The sequence below is a fragment of the Emiliania huxleyi genome, assembly GCF_000372725.1.
Source record: "Emiliania huxleyi CCMP1516 unplaced genomic scaffold EMIHUscaffold_7, whole genome shotgun sequence".
Lineage (NCBI taxonomy): Eukaryota > Haptophyta > Isochrysidales > Noelaerhabdaceae > Emiliania > Emiliania huxleyi.
The window spans coordinates 1160497-1178834 of record NW_005196756.1 but is presented as its reverse complement, the minus strand read 5'-3'; the positions used below and the strand labels follow the sequence as shown (position 1 = coordinate 1178834).

Here is an 18338-nt window from a genome sequence, read left to right as displayed (position 1 = left end):
ACCCACATGAGGTAGAGTTGAGAGAGACACATCACCAGGACACACACACAAGAACAGGGAAAAGCACTTCTGCGACAGCCTCCAATACCTGTCGATAGAGGAATAACTTAGAGGACAAGCAGTAACACTGAACATACTTGTTGGGATATTGGTAGTGTCAAGCAGACCTACGTGTAAGAATTATAATGTTTCTGTTCAACCTAATGTGACGACTTCTGAAGTATATGCCCAAGAATTAGCTCAAGTAATAGCGTCAAGCATAGTAAGTTCACCTTGTGGTGTGTATGGCTTGATGCTTATGTGCATACTCTTAGATACTAGCTAGTTCTCAGTAAAGCAGTTACCATATATATGGCAAAGAAGGTTACCGACAGCAAGATAACTCGGCACATTGACAAGAATACAACAGCGTTCGAGCACAACAGCAAGACCGTTCTAGTCAACCCACCTGACGGCGAGGGTGGGGGCTCGAAGGCGCTGACCCCTAGGGTGGGACTTGTGGCACCCCACCCCGTCCAAGTGGGCGTCGGCGCTGCACGGCTGCAGAGGCGCACAACTACGACCAACTACAGCTAATGCCGAATTCGGTGAGAACTGACTTAAATACTGAGACGTCTACAACCAAGTTTACTCACTGCCTCCGAGTCATGTGACCGCCTGCGGCGATCGGAGGTCCGCGGCGCGGATCTGGGAGGTAGGTCTGGACTCTGGCGAATTCGGTATCGATAAAGTTTAGGGCCTGAAGTTTCACTGTGGAGACCTCCCGCCCGCCGAAAGTGAATCCAAACTTTAGAGCCGCGAGCACTAGGGCTCTGCCCGCAAGGCGCCCGCGTCGCAGACGCGGTACCATTGACAAATCTGCAATATACCCCCACACGAACAAATAGCAAAATCCGAATACCGTGCACGAACTGCGTGATGTGGGACGCAAGCCTTCAGCTGGTGCCAAGACATTCGTAAAATTGAAGCCGAGAACGTCCGCCAAATCCGTGCTAGGGAAAGCTGATCGAGCCCAGCGTGCCCGCGGCCGCCTCCCGCGCAGCACCGCCGCTGGGGACGACACGCTGCGGAATCGGATCGAGCCCATGCACGGGGCAAAGAAGGACGCTGCAGAAGCGGTTGGAGAGGCAGCCGGCGTCTGCCGTCACAACGATTCCCAGCGCTGGTTGGACATGCGCGTCGGCTCGCCCGAGGACTGCTGTCGCGACCCTCCCGTCGTGCCCGCGCAGCCTCCAACGAGCTCTGCAACCGAGGAGAGTGGTGAGGGTGCGCCTCCCCTCACTGCTGGCCTGCGCTGGCTGCGCACCGCCCCACAAAGCACCCCCTCGAGCATCTCTACAAGTACAAGTGCAAGGGCGACCTTCTCCAAGTCGTCAACGCGCCCGGCGGCTCCGGCAAGACTTTAGCCTTGGCCACCCTCCTTGCGGAGCAGGAGGAGATCCGCTCTCGCCGTCGGCAACGTGGCAGCTAGTCGAGAGACTCGGTAGTTGTGACCCCCCTCTGTGCTCTGAGTGAGGACAGGAGAGAGCTTTTGTGGTGTTGGTGTACGCAATAACGGGACAGGGTAGTCGTTCTCTCTAGCTCCCCTTCTAGCTCTTAGCATGAGCTGCGCCCTGTGTCCGACCCCTTTTGCGCAGCAACACCTTAAACTTTTAGGCCCTCCAAAGTCGGGTCGGAGCGTACGTAGCGGAGTGGGCCCCGAGTTTGAAAAGGGCGACGGACGCTTGCGTCCTAGCCTCCAACAACGCCTCCCCGGCGCAGAGGGGCCCCCGGAGGGATGCTCAACCGCCCCACGCCACGCCGCTTGCGGCGGTCCTCTTCCCAGCTCCGCTGAGGTAGTGCCTTATTCTTGGCTAACCTCGAAATTTGCACCTTGGATGGCTGCGCTCCCTGTTTCGCAGCCATCCGTGCTAAGGATGGCTGGCACGCCTAGATCTCAGCCATGCACTCCTACCGGATGGCTGAGAACTAGGCATGCCAGCCATCCTTAATTCACATGGTTGCAATTAAAGCATCCTGGCCACTCCGCCCTCCCAGCACGCGCCATTTTGGCTGCCTTCCAGCCAAGTACAGCCATCCTCCGGCCGATGGCTGCGATGGCTGTGTCCCGGCCATCTCCGCCCGGCCGCATGATGGCTGTCATACAGCCGTCGCAGCCATCGGCCGGACGATGGCCGAGCTTACTAGATCCTGACCACAAGCGACTCAGAGGCTGGCTGAGAGATAACGACGCCAGCCATCCAGAACAAGGGTGTGGTGGCTCGCGCAGCGTGAGTGGAGCCACCTGCGCTCGTGTCGGGGGCGCCGGCGAGAAGGCTGGGTCGAATTCGCGACAGCCATCCTCCGGCCAAATGGCTGCGACGGCTGTATGACAGCCATCATGCGGCCGGGCGGATGGCTGGGACACAGCCATCGCAGCCATCGGCCGGAGGATGGCTGCGCTGACGGGAACGCAGCCAGAATGGCGCATGCTGGGAGGCGGAGTGGCCAGGATGCTTTAATTGCAACCATGTGAATTAAGGATGGCTGGCATGCCTAGTTCTCAGCCATCCGGTAGGAGTGCATGGCTGAGATCTAGGCGTGCCAGCCATCCTTAGCACGGATGGCTGCGAAACAGGGAGCGCAGCCATCCAAGGTGCAGATTTCGAGGTTAGCCCTTATTCTTTGGGGATCTAACGCGCAGACAACCGCACAACCTCGCCGCGCTCGCACGCAGCGACAATGTCGGCGGATCTGGCCGAGCGGCTGAGCGCCCCATCCCAGAGGGCCGCGTCCTCCTCCGACGCCGCGGCGGAGGCATCGTCGGCTCGATCGGTGAAGCTAGACCACCTGCGGCTGCGCTTCTCCTCCGCGGAGCTCGAGGCGACGTTTGTCGAACATTCGTTCCGCGCTCTCCTCGGCCTGCACCTCGGCGCCGCGGTCACGCACGCCTTGCTTCATGTTGGCCTGAGAGCGCTCGAGGCGAACGAGACGGGGCAGCCGTTCCCGAGGCACCTGGCCCTCGTGCGGTGCGCAGCGGCTACGACATACCTGGCTCTCCGGGTGGGCGCCCACCTCCACGACGCCAAGAGAAACGCACGCGTTGCTTGGGTCATCGGTGCGCTCGTCTCCCTCGCCCTGCTGCCCGCGTGGGCCGAGTCGAGCGCGTTGCCGATGCCGGACGGCGGCGAGGCGGCGGGCGGTCTGCGCGGCCACACAGCCTTGTTTGCGCTTGGCGCTGCTGCGCTGCTGCAACCGCTACTTATCCAGCTCCACTTTCCCGGGGTGTCCATCCGCCTGCTCTGTCTCTTTGTCTCGTTTGCGGGACTGGCGGTGCGCGCCGGCACCACGCGCCAGCCCCACCACCAGGGGAGGCGCCGCTAACGCTTGCGCCAACCTTGATGGACAGGCGCCCCTGCTGAGCCCCCTCGCCGAAGCCGCACCGGCGCCCGGCGGCGCCATGGCCCGCGACGCAGTGCGTGCCCTCGTCGGCGCGTGTGCGCCGCTGGCGTCGCCGCTGTTGCGTGGGCCTGACGAGGCGGCGGCGGTGGCGCTGCTCCTCGCGGCCGGCGCGGCGATCGCACACGTGTTTGAGGCGGTGCTGCGGAGAGGGCATCTGTGGCAGGCGTCGCTTCTCGTGTCGATGGGGCAGCAGGTCGCCGCCGACTCCAAGCTCAACCACCTCCTCAAGAACAAGTCTGCCGAGGCACGCGCCGAGATTGACTCGCTGCGACGGGCGACGGGGACGGGCCTGCCTCCGTCCGTGGTGGCGCGGCGGCATAGAAGAAGAATACGTGCTCATGTGCCCCAACTAGCGCTCGAGAGGGCACGTATTCAGCCGTATTCGGCCGTATTCCGCTGTAGTCACTGTATTCGCACCCCTCGTATTCACGCGGTGCTCTCTCCACAATACCGTACTCCCGCCCTCATGTCGGCGTATTCACAACCCGCAGGTGCAGCGGCTCTCATCGATCGATCTGCTGCTAGAGCAGAGCGTGGCGTGGACGTCGCGCCGTGAGATGCTGCTGCAGATCGAGGCGCGCATATACACCCCGGCGCTGCGGCAGGCAAACCTGCGCTCGACGCTGCGCCAGGCGACAGGAGGCCGCGCCCGGCTGACGGTCGACCACCCGGTGCGATGTGGAGCACAATCTCGGCGGCATCTCGGCGGCATCTCGGCGGCATCTCGGCGGCATCTCGGCGGCATCTCGGCGATCTCTCGGCTATCTCTCGGCGATCTCTCGCACAGGGGTCGGACCTCGAGGTGCGGGTCGACACGGCGCTGCTCCAGCTGCTGATCGACGAGGGCATGTCCAACGCACTCAAGTACAGCGCGCAAGACGCGCCACTCCAGCTGCACGCCGCCCGTAGAAGCGGAACACGTGTTCATGTACGCCCAACGAGGGGACACGTCTTCGGCGGTATTCCGCCGTGATTGGCCGTGCTCCTTGCACTCGTAGCCCGTGTACTCATGCGGTGCGCCGAAGACTCCAAAGCCGCACTCCCGCCCCGATGGTGGCGTCTTCACGCTGCAGGCACGCCGCAGTCCACCCCGCGCCCGGCCGCGACACGTCGGCTTTCTTCCGCGTCGGGCTTGCGCGCTGCCGGAGCGAGCCGGCCAGAGGCACCGCTTCGCGTCTCTTCGACATGGACAGCCCCCCGCCGCGGCGGCGGCGCGGCTCGCGCGCGTCGTGGTGGAGGCTCGCTCCCACGGCAGCCGAGGAGGCGGCCGGCCCCCCCGAGATGTGTCACCGAGAGACCGCCGAGAGACCGCCGAGATCGATGGGTCGCGCCAGCGTGGAGCGTCAGGAAGGTGCGGCAGACAGCAACGGCGCGTGCGCAGCAGCAGCAGCAGCAGCAGCAGCCAGCAGCAGCAGCAGCAGCAGGCAGCAGCAGCAGCAGCAGCAGCAGCAGCAGCAGCAGCAGCAGCAGCAGGCAGCAGCAGGCAGCAGCAGCAGCAGCAGCAGCAGGCAGCAGCAGGCAGCAAGCGTCACGAAGCGCCGCTGCGAGCAGGCGGAGTCTGACGACGAGGGTCGCGAGCTGGAGCTGCATGTGAAGCTCACCAACAACAACCAGCCGGGCGTGCCAGCGCTGACACCCGATCAGTGCAAACGCGCTTTTCAGGCGGACGCCCCAGCCTCTCCTCCCGGCTCCGTTGTGTCACCCCTCCCCTCCTCACCCCCCCCCCATCCACCCACCCCCCGCCCACCCCCCAGCCCACCCCCCACCCACCCCCCACCCCCTCTTGTCCGCAGCCCGGCGTGAAGCTTGCCCCGCCGTTACGCCGCCTCTCGACGGTGTCGACTCTAGAGCGACGCAACAGAGTAGCGCGTAGGGGCAGTGGCCCGGCTCTCTCGCTTCTTCGCGCCTTCACCGAGCCGCCCTCTTCCAGCTTCCGAGCCTCGTGAAGCGCCGGCCACCCCATCCCTGGCGGCGCGCGAGCGAACGCAAAGTCGTCCAGCTGCAGAGAGGACGGAGTTGGATGGCGCACGAGCGGAGTTGGATGGCGGTTGCGAGTAGTCCCCGCTGGTCACGGCCAACCTCGGACAATCTCGGGTGATCTCGGGCGATCTCGACCATGCCCCCTCAGGAGGGCCTCGAGAGGGTGTCGGCGGCCGCCGCGTCCGAGTCGGGGAGCGGCGCGGAGTCGACGGGCATCGGGCTGCACTCAGTGCTGCAGGGCGCAAAGGCGGGCGGCGGCCGAGCGTGGCTAACAGCGCAGCCAGGTGTCGGCGAGGTACCGTGCGGCTGCGAAAGTGAACGGCGCGTCTTCACAGTCGACAGCTGTGAACGAACAGGTGTCGGCGCGGAGCGCGCCACCACCACGTTCCACTTTGCCCTACCTGTGGCGCTGGTGCCGCGGCCGACGTCGCGCCGAGCATCGCTCGGCGAGGCGACCCCCGACGCGAGCGAGATGGAGTCGATCCCTTCGTCGTGCACGCCTTCCGCCGCCGCCTCCTCCGCCTCGGACTCGGAGGCAACGAGCAGCACCGCGCACCCGCCGCGTAGGGCGGCAGTCCGCCGCGCTGGCGCCAGCGCAGGGCCCCAGCCGCGGCGCGTTAGCGCCGACTTCAGCGATGCGTTCGACGATATTTCGCAAGACTCGATGCGGAAGCAAGAGGAGGCGGCGGCGGAGGCGGCGGCGGCGGCGGAGACTTCTCTGGTCGAGAGCCCCATCCTCGTTCCTTGGCTCGCCAGTCGGCTCGCTAACTCTTCACGCAACACCGAAGGCGAGCACTTCTTCGGCTGCGACCGACCTGAGCGACGCACTCTTCCTTGCGCTCGACGACTCCTCGATCTTGAGAGGGCGACCCCACTTCCCGCGCCCCCGCCCTCGCCCCCAATATCGCCACCCAAAGACGACGATCTCAGCGCTGCGGCGATTGGAGGGGCCCGTGTCATTCCACAAACCACAACCCTGACTTGCGGCATCGCAGCCCCACCGCCGCCCTCGCCACCACCTCCGTCGCCCTCACCGCCCTCGCCGCCCCCGCCCTCGCCGCCCCCGCCCTCGCCGCCTCCTTCTGCACCGCCCCCGCAACCTTACCTCCACTGCACTGCTCGCAGGTACCTCCTCACCGTCTTCCGCCGCCTCGGCGCGCACCCAGCTTCGCGCGCGCTCGGCGCCGGCAGTGACGAGCGCTGCTCAATCGCAGAGCTGAGCGAGTCCGTCCGCCTTCGGGGCGTGCGCCCTTTTGCGGCGATCGACCCCGACGGCTCTTGGCGTGCGAATAGGTTCGTCGAGTTGGCGCTTGGCGAGGGCGCCGCGGGCGGGAGGATGGCGGATGTAGTCGTGCTCGACAACAATGTGCCGCATTCGGGCGCCCCTGACTCGTCACGGTGTGGTAGCTCCAGCTCACAAGATGGCGTGGTGTAGGTGCCGCTCGAGGATTCGCGCGACAAGACGAAGTGGGAGCGCGACATTGTCTATGGGGGAGCGAGACCCTCTTTGCGCCTCCTCCCTCCCCCCCGCCTTCCCCGAGAAGTTCGGGTAAGTGAGTAGGCGAGCTCGCACGTGAGCTCCGCAGACGCGGCTTCGGCGGCGTCATCGTCATCTTTTCGGGCACACTTTCGGAGGCGAGAGCGCGCCACTGCCCCGTCACCACGTTGCGAGGGCCCGAGCTTGCGGAGTAGGTATCTCGCAGAGCGAAGAGCGTGAGCTTCTCGAGGAGGGCAACGTCGACCTCGTCATCTCCAAGGATGGCGTCGCGACCCTCGAGCATCGGCTGCGCGAGGCGGGCCAGAGCCCTTATTGACACACGCCTCTTCGCAGCAAACGCCCCTGGCACAGTCGCAGACAAGCCCACGCGCCGCGCGTGGCAGGCGTATCGGCTGGGCCGGAAGGAGCCCGCAAGCGCCGGCGAGGCGTGCCGAGGGTATCTCCCCTCGCTCGCCGAGGCGCCGTGCTCACGGGGCAGCAGCGCATCTTCTGGACTGGTCGCCGCGGGGGTGGAGAAGAAATGGCTCGCAGACGACGCGCAGCTGGCTGCGGGGGCGGCTGGTTCGACCGACCTCCGCGCGCTGCGCAACTACGACGACGAGTCCGTGGTGAGTTCGCTCGAGAGCGAGGTGGCAACAGAGGAGGCTGACACGTCGCCGTTGGCGGAGAGTGGCGACGCCAACAAGCGCGAGATGACAGAGTCGAAGCGCTGGATCGAGCGGCAGGAGGACGAGGAGGCGCGGGCCCGATCGTTGGACTTGAGCAACGGCCTCCGGAGAAGAGCGGGGCCTTCAGTGCCGCCACAAAGGCCAGCCCCGCCGACACCCGCGCCGCCGGGCTGGCCAGAGGACTGATCGCGTGCAGGCACGGGATCGCCAGCCGCGCCACGGTCACCGCGTTTGGAATCGTGAGCGCCGGCCGCAGCAGCGGCAGCAGCGAGAGGGCGGAATGAGAGCAAATCGCTCGTACTAGAGCGCTGCAGTACGTGACCGAGTTGTCCCCTAAATACCGTGAGTGTGTCCGTCCTGGGCGCGAGAGTTGCGCCTCCGCGCTCCGGGGCCCCGCCCGCGCCCCCCGCCGGCTTGGCAACCGCGCTTGGACGCCGAGAGCGCGCAGGGGGGTCGGGGGCGAGCTACAGTACCCCCACCACACGGCCGCGGCTTTGCTTTTTGTTTGGTGCACACACGGCGCCCTCTCTTTTTCCAGCGCAATTTTATTCTGTGCAACCTGCAACAGGGCGCTTCCACGCACCGCGGCAGGGAGGGAAAGGGGGGCGCCCACTCCCACTTTTGTCGTAGGCCACCTCACATGTACTTCGAGCTCTGTGAGGGGCGCGGCGGCGGGGGGGGGGGAGGGGGGGGGGTGAAACCGGGAGACGGGGTTGGGCGGGGGGCCCGGGATATTACCGATCGAGGGGCACCGGGCGCGCCATAGTTGGGCTGGTGCATCTTTTCCCACAGCTGCTCGCGCAACTCCTTGCAGTCCTGTGAAGGGACGAGAGGCACGGCTGAGCGTCGCCAGCCACCCGCCCGAACTCCTCCTCCCCCCCTCCTCTCCGTGCTGCGGCGAGGGCGGTTTGAGGAGGGAGAAACGGCGGCGCGCAAGGGGAGCGGCGACACCTCTAGATGATTGACGCCATTTTTCCGAAAGCACGCGCGCAGTTGTTGCTGTGCGGCAGACGGGGGACGGCGATGAGGAGGTCAAAGCCGAGTGGGTGTTGTATGGTGGCAGCGCCATACGTGCGCGCGAGCCTGCAAGATCTTGATCTCCTGCACCGCGACGAGGTATTCGCGCTGGAAGTACTCGTTGGAGCGGTGGATTTCGTACGGCGTGTGCTCCTGCGGCTGCCCGGCCTTGTTCTTGGGCAAGGGCTCCTCAAACATGCCGCCGGGCTTTGGCCGCTAGCGCCGGCGTGAGCTTGCGCTTCCAAAAAAGAGAAATTAGTGCGCTGTCCTTCTCCCCTCGTTTGGCGTGCCCGTTTTATTTATTTATTTATTTAGACCGCGCAAGACAAAGGGTGGCTAAGGGCTCTGCCCGCAAGGCGCCCGCGTCGCCGACGCGGTACCATTGACTAAATAGCGGCATACACACCCACACGACCAAATAAATAGCGAAAATCCGAATACCGTGCAAAAACCACGGAACGTCGGACGAAGAACGGTAACAAGTTTGGCTAACTCCATAACATGTGGGAGATCCGGCGCTTCCTTCGATTGGACGGACGGAATGGTTTGGCCTGTCCGAGGGTTTCCTCTCGCACCCTACCTCGCTTGACCAGTTTGTCGCGGCACCACACAAAACCGCCAAGGAAGGCGCCGAGGACGCGGATGCCCGGAAGCGTGCCGCCCTCGTAGGAGCCGTGGGGCGGGGCGTCCGGCGTGCCCTTGACGTCCACCCGATGGCGCACCGAATCGAGCGAGCGAGGGTCCGGCGCCCAAATGCACCGCTTAGACGGGTTGCTCTCAACGCCGCAGCATCGCTGCGCAATGACGTCGCCTTCGAGCATCGCGCAGAGCGCCGCCTCTGGATCATCGGCACAGTAGGTGTCATCGAGGTAGGTACGCGCAAATCAGGGTGGACGGATGCCGGACCTGCATCTCCAACAGGGTCCAGTGGTATCCAATCGCGAAGAGGAAGGGCCCGAGGGGATCGCCCTGCGCGCAGCCCTCTGCCGAATCGAAGATGTCGCCCGAGCCGTCCCGCGCCTCGTCGTTGAACAAGAAGAGGCGGCGTCGCTTGCTGTACCACAAAGCCACGGTTGGGATGAGGTCCGGAAACCATCGTCGCAGCCCCGAGAAAAGAAACGCGAAGCCTGGCGCCATGCGCCCCGCTCTACCTCGCATTTGGCCCTCCGCCTCTCTCGTGCTGTTCCCGAGCTCGTTATTTTTGCGACGCCGGCACAGCCCAGCAACGTCTCCCCAGCCGCCGTCCGCACCACAAACGTCACTCTTCGCTCCGTCCCGGACGGTTCTGGTGCAGCGGAGAGCAGAGGAGGCACGATTCGGGCTGCCAGTTTGGAAGCTACTCGGACTCGGCTTCATCGGCGTGTGCGGTGCGTTTCGCTGGTGGGCCAACACTCTGCCGACGCAGCTGCCGGCGCCGGCGCCCGCACAGTCGATCGAGGCTGAGGAGGCTGTCGATACTACGGCGAAGGCGCACGATATACTCACGGACGTGCGGCGCGTGTTCGCCAAACACGGCATGGGGTGCGGTCAGCTTCCGCTGCGTGTGAAGCTATGCGGGTGACCTCGTCACGATCCATCCTAGACCCATCCGAGATTCGCCAGAGATATGCTAGAGACGAGCGCTGCATGGCCGATGTGGGCCACAAAGGGAGGGCCGTCGCGAGCATGAGCCGCATCGCTTACGCTTGCGACTGCGACCAGGCACCTCGAGGGGCGCGCCGTCATCAGCGGCGGGGGGCGAGGGAGGAGGCGGGTGGAGAGTATAGAGCTGGCATCGGGGCTCGGAGCGTTGCACAGCGCAGTCGTGCTTGCGCACGAGTACACGCACGCCTGGCTGTGGCTGCATGACTTCCCGCCTCTCCCCGCGCCACTAGAGGAGGGAATCTGCGAGCTCGGCCTTCGAGTGGCGAGGGCGCCGTGTTCTCGGAGAAGTGCCATTCCCAACGACCGTCGCAAGCTGTGAACAGGCGCCTTCCTCTACCTTCTCGAGCTCCTGCACGCGCCCTCCGAATCGTGTCTCATCGCAGACCCCGCCCAGCTGCGCGAGGGGCTACGCCGCATCGAGGCCAACGTGCGTCCACCCTACGGAAGTGGATTCCGATCTGCCGCAGCCTCACTGGAGGGGTGAGGGGGAGATCCCCCTCCACCTTCTCCTGAGGGAGTTCTCATGAAGCCTTGCCCCGGTGAATAGGCGCGGCTTGCACGACTTGCTGTGCCACGTGCGCGAGCACGGCTCGCTACCGCCGCCCCTTCGCAGCTCAAAGCCATCCTCGATGTCTAAGGAGTAATGTGTATGTGCGTTGAGGTGCCGCGTTGGCTTGTGTTCCTTCTCCTAAAAATTCCCGCTCAAATCTCAAATGGACGGTTGGGGTTGTGCAGCTCAGCCTCGGGCTCGGCGCTACTCAATCTCAAATGGACGGTTGGTTGTGTGGCTTTCGTAACCGACATGTGATGGCTGAATACACACAAGAATGCCTGAGTTCGCAGCCGTAGAGGAGGCGCTTGGCCAGCGCGTGTGCCTCGCGTTGGGTGCGCCGGCCCGCCAATGGAAAGCGCTTCTCGCGGCAGAAGAGGCAGCGCACGTACGCACGCACACACGCACGCACACACACACACACACACACACAAACGCACAAACGCACGAAGGCGCACACACAAACACGCACACACAAACACGCGCACACATACGCGCACACATACGCATACACACGCGCATACGCACGCACGCACGCACGCACGCACGCACGCACGCACGCACGCACGCACGCACGCACGCACGCACGCACGCACGCACGCACGCACGCACGCACACTCATCACCGCACGCAGTACAGTCTTGAGCGCGGTGGATGCGCGCTCGGCTCCCGACTCAGATCCTGGAACCACCGACGTGCAGAGGTCCTTGTCAGAAACGTAACTCTTCAGGTGGCTCTTCTTTGTTTGCCTTCAGGTGGCTCTTCTCCGCAACTTCATCGTGCGGCCCGAGGCATCAGCGCAATCACCAGACCCTCCTCGATTGAGCCTGCCGCCACAATCACCTGTTCCTGTCCGGCGGTTACCGGCGGGGGTGCCGGTGATGCTTGACCGCAACGCCATCGGCCACGCCCTCAGGTGCGTTGCATGCTTGTCTACTCCGGCTCCAATGGCGAGATGCTCTGCGGCTCTGTGCGTGGCACCTCTGAGACATTTATCGCTGTCGGGACCACCTCCCTCGTCGATCGACCAGCAAGCACGGCATTCTACACCACTGTTCACTCGTATTCGGAACTTGACCATGATTTGTCCACGCAGGTGCCGCTTCTCGGTGCCAGGCGAGGCAGCTCAGCACATCACAAGACGCACCACGCAAAACGCATCGTAGCAAATAGCATGCGGGCATGCCGTCAGCGCATAATCACGAGTCGCTCACGCACGCACGCACCCACCCATGCTTCGCCGCCTTACACATTGCCACTTCCTCCCGCCAGCAGTTGGCGCAAGGTCGCCTATCTGGTCAAGCCTCGGTGCATGGATGATCTGCTGCGTAACGCCTGTAGACGCTGTGCACGACGCACTACAGCAAGCGGCAGCCGAGGCCGCCCTGGAGGCTTCGCTGCAGGCCATCGACAGCGCGTGGATCGGGCTGCGGCTCTCCTTTGTACATGCCTTGGCCACCGACACCGCCGTGCTTGCACACCCGGCGGCTGTATTTGAGGCTCTCGACGAGCATGAGGCACCGCCATCCGCCTTTGCTGCGCATCTCGCTCTTCGCCTCGCGAGCGCAGCGGGAGGCCTGACCCGCGAGGCACTGGAGGATTTTGTGCTTGGGCCCCGGGCCTTGGCGACGGAGCCGCAGCCAGAGGCACTCGCTTGGCTTCCAGAGGCGGCGTGGCTCGCGGTGCAACGCCTGGCACAGAGCATGGCGACGCTGCGCGATTTACCCCGCAGGCGGTTGTCATACTGCAGCTGCATCTCAGCTAGACCCGGCTATCGATTTACCTCGGCTCATCCTCTTTCTCTCTTACTCTGAGCGCTACGGCGCTCATCTCGCAGGGTATGTGAGGAGACGGACGCTTGGCGGGACTGGTTCGAGACAGAGGAGGCGGAGATGGCAGCTCTTCCCCACGGCATTTGCAATCTTGAGGCGCTGCTCATTGTGCGGGCTATGCGCCTTGACCGACTCGCGCCTGCAACCCGTGCGTGGGTTGAAGAGGTTCTTGGGCAGAGGCAAGCAGAGCACGGAGCCGCCGCCATGTACTCCACCGAGATTGAGATCGCACGCCGCTGGTAGGTACGCTGCGCCTCTACCGGATGACCTTGAGGCGCAGCTCGCCCATGCGAGCCCTGCGGCACCGCTCCTCCTCCTCCTGTCGCCCGGCGCCGACCCCCTACCCGCCGTGGCGGCGTGTGCAACGCGAGCCTCCTTCCGACAGAACGAGCTGGGGGGGGAGATAGGAGGGCAGTTAGGAATCGGCGAGGGAGGAATGGGTGCCAGCGGGGGAACGTCGCTGCACGTGGTGTCGCTCCTTCAGCCTGACGCCGAGGCGGCGGCGGAGCGAGCGCTCAATGCGACGCACGTGGCCAAAAGCTGACTTTGGTTGCTATGCGGGGTGTCGGCTCACGCCTGACGTCGCAATAGGCACGCTGCCGGGAACTGGCTCTACTTGCAGCACGCCGACCGGGGCTCTGTACGTTGGCTACAGTCTCTAGAGCGTCAGCTCGCCACGATACAGGCCACGCTTCACATACCCAAGCACTTGGTCCCGTCGCGATGCGCAGCATGATCCAAGGACGCCTGCTCCTCTCCACAGGCACAAACATCCGAAGGGTCCCAGTTTCGGCTGATCATTTCTGTCGAAGTCGAGCACCGGAGCAAAGGGTGCGCCTTACCGGAGGCGCTAGTGCGCCGTTCCGTCAAGATTGCGGTCGAGCCGCCGGGGTCACTGCGGGGAGCGATGCTGCGTGCGTGGAGAACGGTTGACGACGAGCTATGGGGCGCGGCGGAGGCGCTTCACGAGCCGCTTGCACCGGGACTGGGGTTGGCGAGCTCTGGCCCTAGCGCGACGGACGCCAAGGCGCAGCACGAGAGCCCCTCTATCCCTTCCCTCCCCGCCCCGCCATCTCCCGTGGAGGAGTGCTTATAACAAACAACTATGTGACACTATGCTTTGCTGCCCGCCAGGCGGCGTTCTTTGGACTCTGCCATGTGCATTCCATCGCCCTCGCGCGGCGGCGCTACTGCGCCCTCGGTGCCTCTCATGCAGCCGACCTGGCAGCCAGCCTAGGTGTTGCAGCCAGGGCTCTGTCGTGGACACAAGTGCCAGCGGCGGTATGGTGGTCAGACTTGCGCCGCAACGCGGGCGCGGCGGCTTTTGGCAGTCACTTCGGCAACGTGTGGGATAAGCGCTTGCATGTTGCACTGCTCGAAGCGTACGTGCACGAGGTGAGCACCTCTCGCCCACCGTAGAGTCGCGGCCGCTGCCGCCGTGTCGACTGCCGTCTCTGACTCCGCCCCACAGGCGCTTCCAGACGGCCAACAAGTCAGCCGCCGGTTGGAGTTCCTCGAGCTGCCGTCAAGAGACGCGTACACACGCCACATCGAGGCATCCCCCTCGGATGACATACCGTCCGACCTCGGCCTTCTTCCGAGGGCGCAAAGCGCGCTCGAAGAGTCGCGAGCTGACGAGCTGCTCCGATTTGGTGCAGCGGTTATGTCTACAAGTCGTGTCGGGCTGGGGCCTTTCGGTCGCAGCGGGCGCAGAAGCTGCAGTGGCACCGCGGCGGCCGAGACCGTGGAGGCGGTGCGGCTCGTACTGGACAAGGTGAGGACGATGTGGCCGAGACACGGCCGAGGCGCCGCACCATTGTTTATGAACGTCACACATTTCCCAGGTGAGAGACGCGCTGCCGCACGCCACGACAGTACGCCCAAAAGCGCTACAGCGGAGGCTTCGGACGGACTTGTCGCCGCTTGAGGCAGACTTGTCGCCGCTTGAGGCAGACTTGTCGCCGCTTGAGGGAGCCTCACGAACGAGCCCCTGTAAATAGCGTCTCTTGACGGCCTACACCTAAATAGGTGGTCCTGATGCAAGAGTGCGACAGGATGGAGGCGTTGGTCACAGAGGTGCAAGCCACCACCAAATTGGCCATCCGCTCGCGCACCGGGTCCGAGTTTGTGCACTGCGGGATGCGTTTTGGGCCCCACTTGGGTTGTTACCCCACACGAGTGCGTGGAGTGTCCATCTTCCTACCCAGGTGCACGCGTCGCTCGCACGGCTGGACGAGTCCATGCGCGGTGGCGCGCTGCTGCCGGGAAAGGGCACAGCCGCGGCCTTGAACACTGCTGTCCATACTTCGAGTCCTCAATAGGCGCGCCGGTGGATGAGGGCGCCGATACGCTCGTGGGCGCCCTGCAGCGCGGCTTAGTGCCCGCAAGCTGGACTGAGCTTGCGTGGCCGTCTGCGGGTCCGCAGCCACTAGGCAGGTGGCGGGCCTCTCGTGGCTGATATCAGCTAATCTCGGCTCGGCACTGTCGCCTAATCTCAACCACTCTCGGCTACTTCCGGCTGCTGTTGGCTGATATCGACCGATCCGGGCCAATATTGTTAGGTGGCTCTTGGGTCTTTACGCGCGGCGGGCACACCTCGAGGAATGGGCGGCGCAGGGCGTGCCGCCGACAGTAACGTGGCTGGGCGGACTCTTCCGCCCGCAGGCGTTTGTGTTTGCGCTGCTGGCGGAGACCTCGCGCCGCACTGGCACGCCGCTGGAGTCGTTATCCGCTGTGGCCGAGGTGACGGGATACGATTCGGCAGAGCAGGTGGGTGCGCCTCCAGAAAACGGCGTGTACGTTCATGGCGCCGCCCTTGAGGGCGCAAACTGGGACGCATCTGCTGGCAAGCTAGCTGAAGCGCCAAGCGGCGGGCGGTGCGCCACTCGGCTGCCAGTGATGCATATACGAGCGCTCGAGGCCGTCACTACGGCAGACACTATCGCGGCGGCGCCTTATGGTGTGTATGCGAGTCCGGTGTATGCCACCGGGCCAGCGAGCGGCGCAGAGCGGCGAGGCGAGGAGCTACCGTTGACCGCGTGGCTTCCGTCGGAGGTGCCCCCCCCCCCTCCCTCCTCCCCCCTCTCACACAATCTAAACCACACCCCGGCATGGGGTCCTGCCCGACTCAAGGACGCGGGGCTCTTGCCTGATTTGCCTTTGGGGCGATAGAGCCCACGCGGCCCGTCATGATCAATCCACACTTGCGTTTGCCCCCGTACTTTACCTCAGGCGCCACCGTCGCTTTGGGTGGTCTCCGGGGCCGCGGTTCGCCTCGACGGGGAGTGCGACTGGCAAAGGCGGGCGACTCAACAACCGGGTAAAAGTGATGAGGAGCTCGGGTTTCTTTTGACAAGCCATTAGGCAACACTCATTACTCGTGCATATGTTTCTCTGGTGGGGCGCAGTCCAGACCACGTCATGCCACCCCCTTCGACCACCCCCTCAGACAGGCAGGAGCCCTCCAAACAGCGTACCGGTTGCAAGTGTGTGTGTGTTTCGTGAGCAGCGTTGTGGTGTGGTGTGCGTGTGGTGTGTGCTGTGCGTTGTGAGCAGCTCTCGCCTGGTACGCTGCTCCGCTCGGCATTGCGGGCGGCGGGGCGACGGTCCCATGATATTTTCCGGGTATTTTCGGGTATTACCCGCACTGGACACTAGAGATCGTCGTGGGACGGTCACTGCCAGGCCTTCCTTACTGTTGTTCAGTCGGCCTAACGTTAGCTACTGTTGTTGGGGAGCCCCACTGTTGTTCTGTTGTTACTGTTAACACTACGGCTCTAGCAACACTGTTCAGCTCTTAACGTTTGACAACCCTACGTCCGAGTCGTGCGCAATCTCGCGTGACCCACCCTCCTCTTCCCTTGCCGCGAGTGTTCTTTGATTGTATGTGTGGACAGGGAGTGTCCTGTCCTCACGGCGCCGGCGCATGTGTGTGTGTGGTTCCCAGTGTGGGGCCTGTTTGAGCGCCGTCGCCGGGGTCGTGTGGCGATGTGCCTCGGGAGCTCCAGACGCAGCTCACCAGCTCTCGGGGCAGCCAACCCAGGAGATTTAAAGGACCAATCAATACATACAACCAACGATCAGCTGGAGAACTCGGGCGACTCGCGTCGGGGACGCGATGGATAAGAAGGAAAAGGCCCGGCGAGAAAATTTTATAGCGCAGCCAATCGATTCAGCGTGCTCTGAATCGCCCAAAACCGTCGAGTTTTTTGCGGTAGGCAAAATAGAGCCCTAATATTTGATCTTTCTTGGCCACGGCCACGATTACCCGTCACTCGCTCGTGCGCGTCCGGGTTTTGTGTGCAACGCTTACCGCTCGACGTCGCCCGCCACGCGCCCGTGCAGCGCCGCCTCGGTTGCGCCGACGGAGATGCGTTTTCGGTCGGTGAGGATAGCGGCCTAAGATGGAGTCACCGATATTGCCGAGATTCGCCAGCAACATCTTGGCGGCTTGACTCGCGGATTGTGTCGCGGACGGACAAGCGACGGACAGGCATCTGCCTGCATCTTCCCGCACCCGTATGCCGGTGCGCCACCAGAGTCTCGGTGTTGGGGTGAGCTCTGATGATCTCAAGCGATCTCGATTATTACTCCGGCCTGAATGGCCGTGCCATGCGCCACCGCCTCCTCCGGCGATACCGCGCAATTGGGCTCCTACGCGCCCCACGCTCAATGTGTCTAGCCGAGCCGCGGCCGAGATGTTCCGTGGCTGCATCGGACAATGTCGCTCCTTGCCGCCGAAGTAGTCGCGGAGCAGGCGGCGAACGGAGGCGATGCGCGTGGAGCCACCGACGAGTACAACCTCGTCGACCTAATAATAATAATAATAATAATAATAATAATAATAATAATAATAATAATATGACGAGTACAACCTCGTCGACCTAATCCGAGAGAGGGCACGCCGAGACTGGACGAGACTGTGCGAGACGGAGAGTGGGAGGAGGGGGGGGTGGGGCAGGACCATCATCTTGCCCACCTCCGCTGCCGCCACCCCGGCGCGGGCCAAGACCTGCGCGACCGGAGCCATCGACCGCTCGAATAGCTCGGTGACGCGCGGCATCGCCTCATAGTCAGCGCGCGAGAGCGCGAGTGGCGCGGCGGCGGCCAACCGTGGCGGCAGGTCGAGCGAAATGGTCGCTCCGATGTCGCCGTCATAGAAGACGCCGGCGCAATCGGCCTCGTCGTTCATCGCCACCTAGTAGTCTCGGGTAATCTCGGGTAATCTCGGGTAATCTAGGGCGATCTAGGGCGATCTCGGGCGATCTCGGGCGATCTCGGGCGATCTCGTCGCCACCTAGACTCACGAGTGCGCGATCTCACGACAGGAGACGGGAGGCGTGAGACAGGCCCTCTCGGTATGTCTCGGGAGAGCTGCGTACCTTGACTCTCTCCGCCTCCTCCCGCATCGCCCGCATCGTCTCGCGGTCGGCCCGCACCGCGGTCTCGTCCACCTCGGCTGCCGTGGAGGCGCGCGCGACGAGCTCGTCGAGCATCGCCGCCGAAAAGTCCTGCCGCGCGGCCGGGAGAGCCAGCGGAGAGAGAGAGAGTGGGCAGGGAGCCAGGGGAGGGGAGCCAGGGGGGGGAGGGGGGGCAGAGGGGGGGGGGGCAGAGGGGGGGGGGGGTCGCCTGTCCCCCCAGTCGGTTGTCGCCGGCGGCTGCGACAACCTCGAAGATGCCTACGGGTCTACAGCTGGGGCGCCGTCTAG

General features: G+C 64.1%; 6 protein-coding genes across 6 annotated transcripts in view; 4 read left to right on the top strand and 2 right to left on the bottom strand.

The window, feature by feature from the left end:
• Positions 1–351: 351 nt before the first annotated feature.
• EMIHUDRAFT_198145 (hypothetical protein) lies at positions 352–853 on the top strand (the record flags this gene model as incomplete). The annotated part of the gene is made up of 3 exons (XM_005761978.1): positions 352–460; positions 547–587; positions 809–853. The coding sequence occupies 3 exons, from the start codon at positions 352–354 to the stop codon at positions 851–853; spliced, it is 195 nt and encodes a 64-aa protein (XP_005762035.1).
• A 1868-nt stretch (positions 854–2721) lies between these two features.
• Positions 2722–5307, top strand: EMIHUDRAFT_198144 (hypothetical protein; the record flags this gene model as incomplete). The annotated part of the gene is made up of 4 exons (XM_005761977.1): positions 2722–3312; positions 3389–3745; positions 4993–5136; positions 5290–5307. The coding sequence occupies 4 exons, from the start codon at positions 2722–2724 to the stop codon at positions 5305–5307; spliced, it is 1110 nt and encodes a 369-aa protein (XP_005762034.1).
• Positions 5308–5461: 154 nt separating this feature from the next.
• EMIHUDRAFT_198143 (hypothetical protein) lies at positions 5462–7235 on the top strand (the record flags this gene model as incomplete). Its single annotated transcript, XM_005761976.1, has 6 exons — positions 5462–5488; positions 5570–5705; positions 5778–5913; positions 5989–6060; positions 6547–6787; positions 7125–7235. The coding sequence occupies 6 exons, from the start codon at positions 5462–5464 to the stop codon at positions 7233–7235; spliced, it is 723 nt and encodes a 240-aa protein (XP_005762033.1).
• Positions 7236–7508: 273 nt separating this feature from the next.
• EMIHUDRAFT_198142 (hypothetical protein) lies at positions 7509–9425 on the bottom strand (the record flags this gene model as incomplete). Its single annotated transcript, XM_005761975.1, has 7 exons — positions 7509–7628; positions 7724–7920; positions 8056–8137; positions 8326–8403; positions 8539–8586; positions 8659–8820; positions 9180–9425. The coding sequence occupies 7 exons, from the start codon at positions 9423–9425 to the stop codon at positions 7509–7511; spliced, it is 933 nt and encodes a 310-aa protein (XP_005762032.1).
• Positions 9426–13066: 3641 nt separating this feature from the next.
• On the top strand, positions 13067–15801 carry EMIHUDRAFT_198139 (hypothetical protein; the record flags this gene model as incomplete). The annotated part of the gene is made up of 10 exons (XM_005761974.1): positions 13067–13159; positions 13394–13558; positions 13765–13831; positions 13901–14025; positions 14102–14404; positions 14659–14757; positions 14838–14877; positions 14952–15007; positions 15232–15684; positions 15763–15801. The coding sequence occupies 10 exons, from the start codon at positions 13067–13069 to the stop codon at positions 15799–15801; spliced, it is 1440 nt and encodes a 479-aa protein (XP_005762031.1).
• A 1137-nt stretch (positions 15802–16938) lies between these two features.
• The window catches only part of EMIHUDRAFT_448423 (hypothetical protein), a gene marked incomplete at both ends in the record, with an annotated part of 2933 nt that continues 1533 nt past the window's right edge, over positions 16939–18338 (bottom strand). The window contains 5 exons of the mRNA XM_005761973.1: positions 16939–17028; positions 17251–17283; positions 17594–17809; positions 18012–18140; positions 18259–18308. Coding sequence (XP_005762030.1) covers positions 16939–17028; positions 17251–17283; positions 17594–17809; positions 18012–18140; positions 18259–18308 — 518 coding nt within the window. The remainder of the gene's footprint in view (positions 17029–17250; positions 17284–17593; positions 17810–18011; positions 18141–18258; positions 18309–18338) is intronic.